General features: G+C 34.2%; 1 protein-coding gene across 3 annotated transcripts; it reads left to right on the top strand.

Moving 5' to 3' along the window:
* Window positions 1–1250: 1250 nt before the first annotated feature.
* On the top strand, window positions 1251–5588 carry LOC111302878 (EIN3-binding F-box protein 1-like). Of its 3 annotated transcripts, none has more exons than XM_089741949.1 (3): window positions 1251–1383; window positions 1547–1725; window positions 2827–5588. In XM_089741949.1, the coding sequence occupies exons 2-3, from the start codon at window positions 1701–1703 to the stop codon at window positions 4761–4763; spliced, it is 1962 nt and encodes a 653-aa protein (XP_089598075.1). In that variant the 5' UTR covers window positions 1251–1383; window positions 1547–1700; the 3' UTR covers window positions 4764–5588. The 3 variants fall into 3 exon arrangements, with proteins under 3 accessions (XP_089598075.1, XP_089598074.1, XP_022754495.2); XM_089741948.1 differs by having other exon boundaries at window positions 1251–1426; XM_022898760.2 differs by lacking the exon at window positions 1251–1383 and having other exon boundaries at window positions 1461–1725.
* The last annotated feature ends 2098 nt before the right edge of the window (window positions 5589–7686 follow it).

The following is a 7686-nucleotide window of genomic DNA, read 5'->3' as shown; positions in this document are numbered from 1 at the left end:
CAAATTAAGCATATTAATTTTTTTAAATTAAAAATGCATAAAATAAAATAAAATATATTTATTCGATGACACATAGTGTTTATTCATGATTGTACATGTATAAAAAAGAAAACATCCACATTGAATATTTTCTTTTGATCAAAGGTTTTGATTTTTATATATTTATATAAAATAAGATATAAGATTGATAAGGTGTTCAAGATATTTAATATTGATAAGGTATTTAAGATATTTAATATTTATTATAATAAGTTGACTAAAAACTAAAAATGAAAGTAACGAGAGTAATTTATGAAATGTGTAAAAACTATCATTTAATAAAAATTTAATATTATTATTATTACATTAATTTAAAAATTTTTTTTCTCTCAAGCGTATTTAGTGCATATTATACTTGATTAGTCTAATTATTAAGTATAAATTACTCTCAATTTAATATATTATTACTCTTGATTTGATTCTTAATTTATTTTAGACAACTAATCGTTTAAAAATAAATAATGTTAATAAAAATTTTAAATTAAATTAAATGTTTATTATTATAAATGTTTTATAATAATAAAAATAAGATATTTTAAATTAAATTTATTTTATCATTAAATTTTAAATTTTAAATTTGAAATGTATAATTAATTTTTAACATGTGTCAATTTTTTAGATTATCCATTTGTCAAAAATGTAAACTATTTACATCAAAAATTTTTTAGTTAAAATTTTTGACTTTTATATATTTATATAAGATTATGATTTGGTATAAAATTCTTTTAATTATGAAAAAAGAAAATTAAAACTAGCTTATTCTATAGAGGATTTGACAAGCAATACTAAGCAAGTATACAAATTAAGAGTATAAATGATATATTAATACTCACAAGTTACTCGAGTTTGATTCGAATAAAATTTTAATTCGGTTTGATTATTGTCGAGCTCGAACTGGAGTAGTTTGACTCATCGATCGAGATGAGTTTAAACATTCTTTTATTCGATTCGAGTAATTCGTGAACTTAATTAAATTTTTATATTTAAATATATTTTTATTATTTTAATTAATAAATATTCGAATTCAAGCTCAAATTTGAATACAAATAATCGAATTTTTATCAAATATAAGAATCGAACTTATTTTTACATATTAAAAAATCAAATTTAATCAAATTTAAATTAAATTTTAAATATCAAATTTTCAATCAAATTTAAATTTAAATTTAATATTATATTAATTTAAACTCGATAGCTCACATCCTAATATTGAGTGATAACGAAAGAGAAATTAAAAAAAAACCAACGGAGGCATAAGTGGTAAGCGGTATTGGAGTGGTGAGGGAGAAGAGAGAGAATATTACCAAGGAAACCCCACTTCTTTGCTCAAATGCATTGCATTTGGTTTGTATCCTGCGTATCCTCACACACCTAAACCTCTCCTCTCGTATTAAAACCAACCCTTTTACCTTGCTATCAATGTTTCATTTCTCTTTCTCCACGGTTTTTTTTTTTTTTCTTTCTCTCTATTTTTGCCCTATCTGATAGGGTTTTCATGTCCTTCTAGGTCCAATCTCTCTCATGCATTCGTGTCTTAAAGCTACATACGGTGACGTTTCAGCCTTCTTCCTTGTTGGGCCTCTCTTTCTTGCTCTCTTTGGAGGGGTTTTGCGCGGAGGGCAGAGCAGATTTGACCGCCCAGGGTTTTTTGACCTGTATTTATGTCAAAGCTCTTTACTCTTAACGGTAAACTCCTCATCTTTGCTAGTTTTTAGCTTTGGTTTTTTTTTTTCAGCTTTTTTTTCCTATCTGGGTATCTTTGATTTTCGGTTTTGCTGAACTTGGTTTATATATCTGATGTGATAAAGTTATACCCTTTTTTTGTTTGAACAAATTTTTAGATTTTTGGATTATCTTTGGTAACTTAGGGTACTAATCTTTATTATTATTGTAAAGTAACTTAGGGTACTAATCTTTATTATTATTGTAAAGTATCATGGATGATTTTAATAGCGTTTGATATATTTCAATTTTGATGTTACGAAAGATTTGTTTTCTAATGGTGTTTTGTTGATTAGTTTAAACCGGAATTGTGAGTCTTGGTTGTGAATTAGTGAATTCTTGTTGATCTAAGGAAGAAGTTTAGTTGCCTTTAGGTGATTCTATTTATTGGTTTTTGTTAATTTTAAGACTTGGAGGCTATGAAGTAGTTCTAGTTGTAGATCAGGTGCCCTTAGAACTGATCTGATTGATTTTTTATTTTTTGTCTCTTATTATTTTTGGGCTTATCGGTTGACCTTTACAGTCTACTATATGGGAGTCTGATGATGTATAGGAGCTTTGCATGTTTCTCAGCTGAATCTGTTTTTGGTTTTATGCTTCTTCAGCTTGAAAACGATAGAGGCGTTTTGGTTGCAGATCAGGTCTATTTTGAACGGATCGGTTGGGATTTAAGGTTCAGATGACTTTCTTTTGGGCTGTAAATTTTTTGTTTTGAAATATATGGTTCTGTGGGACTACATCTGAGATGGATTTATGAGTTATGGATTCAGAGCTCCTTCTGGTTGATGGATCTTGTGGGTTTGCCTTAGGGGCCTTTTGGTGTGAACCTTTGGAACCTAAAGTTTGGCCTCCTAGATAATATTCCTGGGTTCCTTTGTATTTTGTTTATGTTTATTGGACATAATGTTGGTAGAGATGTGGTTTTTGAGAGCTGTATGTGGTCAAGAATATCTTGATCAACTGCTATTTAATCAGAAATATCTTTCAAGTTCTTTAATTCAATTTTCTTATATTATTTTAGTAGAATTCTCTGTTCTCATCAACTTTTTTGATCTTGGTTCTCAGGAAGTGATGATATTTCCGCTAGGGGGTCAATTTACCCAAACCCCAAGGAGTCAACTCTCTTTTTGTCCCTTGGACGTCATGTGGATGCATATTTCCCTCCTTGGAAGAGGTCCTGCATCGGTGCCCCTTTTGTTCTCTCGGGAGAGAGGTTTGAGCTGAAGAAACCATCAATTGAGGTTCTCCCTGATGAATGCTTATTTGAAATCCTCAGACGATTACCTGGAGGCCAAGAGAGGAGTGCCTGTGCTTGTGTTTCCAAGCGCTGGCTTACACTTGTAAGCAACATCTGCAGTGATGAAATCAGTGACAACAAGACCAACCAAGCTTTGAATCTCAGGAAAGAGGGTATTGATAAGAAGGATGGAGTTGTTTCTGAGGTTGAAGATCATGATTTTGAGGGTGATGGATATCTCTCTAGGAGTTTGGAAGGGAAGAAAGCAACAGATGTTAGACTTGCTGCTATTTCTGTCGGAACTGCTAGTCGTGGAGGATTGGGCAAGCTTTTTATTCGAGGTAGCAATTCCAGGCATGGAGTGACTTCTGTTGGCCTCAGGGCCATTTCCCGTGGATGCCCTTCTCTAAGGGTTCTTTCCTTGTGGAATTTGTCTTCTGTTGGAGATGAAGGTCTGTGTGAGATTGCTGATGGGTGTCACCAGCTAGATAAGCTTGACCTTTGCCACTGTCCTGCAATTACAGATAAGTCATTGCTCTATGTTGCAAAGAGCTGCCCTAATTTGAATGATCTGACCATTGAGGGTTGTGCAAACATTGGGAATGAAGGTCTCCAAGCTGTAGCACGCTGCTGTCCGAATCTAAAGTCTATTTCAATTAAAGATTGCCCCTTTGTTGGAGATCAAGGAATTGCAAGCCTGTTGTCTTCAGCCTCATATTCCCTCACAAAAGTAAAGCTCCAGGCCTTGAACATTACTGATGTCTCTCTTGCTGTTATTGGACACTATGGCAAGGCATTGACTGACCTTTCTCTCACTAGCCTTCCAAATGTGAGTGAGAAGGGCTTCTGGGTAATGGGTAATGGTCATGGGCTACAGAAATTGAAATCTTTCGCTGTTACATCCTGCTGTGGAGTGACAGATTTGGGACTTGAAGCTGTTGGAAAGGGTTGCCCAAATTTGAAGCAGTTCTGCCTCTGCAAATGTTCTTTCTTATCTGATAACGGATTGATGTCTTTTGCCGAAACAGCTAGTTCACTAGAGAGCTTGCAACTGGAGGAGTGCCACAGGATCACCCAATTTGGGTTTTTTGGTTCCCTTCTTAACTGTGGTGCAAAGTTGAAGGCTATTTCTCTTGTGAACTGCTTGGGTATTAAGGACTTAAACTTGGGATTGCCTCTTTTATCCCCTTGTGAATCCCTTCGATCGCTGTCCATCCGTAACTGCCCTGGTTTTGGTGATGCTAGCTTAGTTGTGTTAGGGAAGTTGTGCTCTCAACTGGAGCAATTGGAGTTGAGTGGGCTTCATGGAATAACAGATGCTGGGTTTCTCTCATTGCTTGAGAGTTGTGAGGCTGGTTTGGTGAAGGTTAATCTGAGTGGTTGTGTGAATTTGAGTGACAAAGTTGTTTGTATCATGGCTGATTTGCATGGGTGGACTCTAGAAATGCTGAATCTTGATGGTTGTAAAGTCAGTGATGCTAGTTTGGTTGCAATTGCGGAGAACTGTCAGTTGCTCAGTGATCTTGATGTCTCCAAGTGTGCTATCACTGATTCTGGAATTGCAGCTCTGGCTTGTTCTAATCAGATCAATCTTCAGATACTTTCTATTTCTGGTTGCTCTATGATCTCAGACAAAAGCTTGCCTTCACTTGGAAAATTGGGTCAGACCCTCTTGGGGTTAAACCTACAGCAATGCAAGGCAATCAGCAGCAGTGCAGTTGACCTGCTTGTAGAGCAGATATGGAGGTGTGATATCCTTTTCTGAACTAATGGATATAGGTCCCTCCACGTATTGCCTTGTTTGGCTTTATCAACAAAAAGGGGTTTTTGACCAAATCAAGAACTCTCAGAGTAGCGTTTGTTAGTAGTAGCTGTTTGTGTTGTTTTTGGGTCCATCAGCTATGGGTCTTCTATCTTCCAGTACTCGGTTCCTTTTTCCAGGGAATATGGCCATCCTCCTTTTTTCACGGGTTTCCTTTCATTGGAGATCTGTTATTAGAGTTTGAATCCCAATAATGGGTATTAGTTTCTTGATGGCCAAATTTCCCTGATAATACAGTTGCTGGGTTCTGGATTTTAGGGTATCTTTCCGGTTGGTTATGTTTTTATGTTTGTTGGGTGCTGGCGCATGGTGTTTTTGCTTAGCCTCGTTGATTTCTGCTTGGGCTAAGCTTTTGCTATTATTGTCCTTCCAGTACCCTCTCTGTAGTTTGTCCATTGTTGGTTTTACCGAGTCTTTCACGTTTTTTTACTCAATGTTCTGCACGTGATGGTTGGGTTTGTTTTCCTCAAGGGCGGATTGAAAGTCTCGAGTCATTGTAGTTATGGTTGCTTTTGGCAGTTTGAAGTTTGGTGCCTATTTTTCACGGGCTTCGGCCATGGCAGCAATTTATGTAGTCTGCCATGACAGCTCTTGGAGTTGTTTTTATTTTATTTTTACCAAGCCCTAGTTTTACTGGTTTCACTTGCTCTGAACTGTGTGGTATGTAAACTGTCAACCATGTAATGAATTTTAAATCCGCCTTTGGAGGTCATGTATGTTTTTGCCCCAGTGATTAATAAAAGGTGATCAACTTAATATTTGTAGAAATGATGTGAATCACTGAATGCTAATTTGACTGATTCAATTTTCTGGAAATTGTGATGTGAGTGACCGTTGAGGGCTGGTAGGAAGTATGTGAAAAGTTGGTACAGAAAATCAAACAATCCTCGACCCTACTTATTGCGGTGGCGTTCCCTCCTATGAGAAAGTGTTGGTCTTAACAGCCTTTCTCTATCTGGACCATACGCCCTTTGTGAGTTGTTTGTCAGTAGTTACCATGTCATATTCCCATATTCTTTTGAGTTAAATCATTTTCCTTCCCTTCCCTAATCTGCAGATGAAGGCTGATTTATTCTACCAGACCAGTACGTAATTGTTTTTTGAAACAGAAACCCAGCAGATATTGTAACTCCCCAAGAATTACGGGATAAAATTTCATGCTCCGAACAGCATTTTTCAAAACGCTAACAGACCAATACATAATTATTTTTGAGTGTTTTCAAAATAATAAATTCTGAGAAAACTCAAAAGTATATTTGGATGATTGCGGATAACAAGGCTGCATTCAACAAAAAAAAAAAATCTAGAGTTGTTGGAAAGAGCATCCAATAAAGTAGAAACACGATTTTTCTTTGTCTACTATTTATCTTTCACCATCCCAATTATATAAAGCTTGACTTTGAATTCCAATTCCAGTCTTTAGATAATGACAAAAGTATCATATCAGCATTATCATATCTCCAAATGCTATGGTGAAAGAAACAAAAAACGTTAATTATCATATCATTCGGCCTTGCTCCAAAGATGTCATTAGAGAATCGAGGCTTGTTCCTGTTTTTTTTTTCTTTTAATCGTTCATGGTCCATTCTAGCAGGTGGTAAAGACACGTTGGATCAGACTCCCAAAGCATTGAAGCCCCCTCAATCTGGAAAAACAAATAAAAGAGACTGTGCAAATATATAATACTGGGCTAATTATAATAAATAATGTTACAATAACCTTTTGATCCATCTAATTATATTTTCTCTATTTAAGAGTAAAGGATTCAGGTCCGCCCATAACGGGTGGCCCAATCCTTGCATTACAAAACTGCTTTCTCATTCGCATTAAATACTGCCTTGGGCAGTTTACAAAATAAGAAAAATGCCGCCCAACTCTCTATTAATGGCATTCGGCCATTAAGAAAAAAGAAAAGGGAAGGTTTTCTCACGACAACGAAAGAAAAAACAATTCAAAAAAGGAGAGAGAGTAATTGGGCAGGTATTTTATAACTTTCAAAAGAAATTTTTGTTTCGGTATGTTGAAGGATTTATATTGTGAAAATGAATGATTTTTGAAATGTGATTTTATTTAACGACTAATAATTGAAGTCAAGTTTTTGTTTTTATTTCTCTAAACAAGTATATATATATATATGATTATGTTTATATATATATCTTACATGTAATTTATTTTTCATTGATATCAGAGCAAAATTGGCTTGTGTTCTAATTTGTTTGTATGTCTTTCATAATAAAAAAACATGATATATTTTTACATGCGAATATCTATAAAAGTTGACATAATTTTTGTGTTCTTGGTATAATTAATGTTGTTGTGATAATTCTTGACATAAATAAAAAGAAAAAAGAAAATGCCATTGATGTTTTGCCTTTTTTGATCAATTTTTTTTTTGGTTTCTAGATAGTGCATCTTAATGCCTTAAGTAAAAAAATTTTTAAAAAATTATCCTTGATTGACTTTGGGATGTCAAATCACACAAGAATGATTGAGATGAGTCTTAATCATTTTTTGACTTGTGTTGACTTATGAATTCATAATTTTTTCTTTTGTATTTTGTTATAAAAAATCATAATTGTTTTCGTGAGGTCTCTTATCATTATGAGGACATAAGTGCATTTTTTGAGATTCGTAAAGCTGATGGTGGAATTGATGCAATATTGAATGTATCCAAATAATGATATTGAGAGGAATATAATTAAGGTTAATGGCATGTCCAAGAATTAATTTAGTGTGGCTGCATGCACATTAGAAATGACCAGATCAAATATGAAATATTGATGGGTACACTTTTGACTCTTAGACAAAAGAATTTTCAAAGTTGTCTAAATGTTTATGGAGAGTGATCTTAAGTATGAAAATTAAT

The sequence above is a fragment of the Durio zibethinus genome, chromosome 13 (assembly GCF_047325235.1).
Source record: "Durio zibethinus cultivar Kanyao isolate XHJ-2024 chromosome 13, ASM4732523v1, whole genome shotgun sequence".
Taxonomy (NCBI): domain Eukaryota; kingdom Viridiplantae; phylum Streptophyta; class Magnoliopsida; order Malvales; family Malvaceae; genus Durio; species Durio zibethinus.
The sequence above is the reverse complement of the archived record's forward strand: the minus strand, read 5'-3'. Positions and strand labels throughout refer to the sequence as shown.

What these genes read in the sequence shown, in the direction of transcription:
- LOC111302878 (XM_089741949.1), top strand. Translation starts at nt 1,701, where the DNA reads ATGTCAAAGCTCTTTACTCTTAACG. An exon ending in AAAGCTCTTTACTCTTAACG is followed by an intron (nt 1,726 to 2,826) that starts GTAAACTCCTCA and finishes CTTGGTTCTCAG; the next exon opens with GAAGTGATGATATTTCCGCT.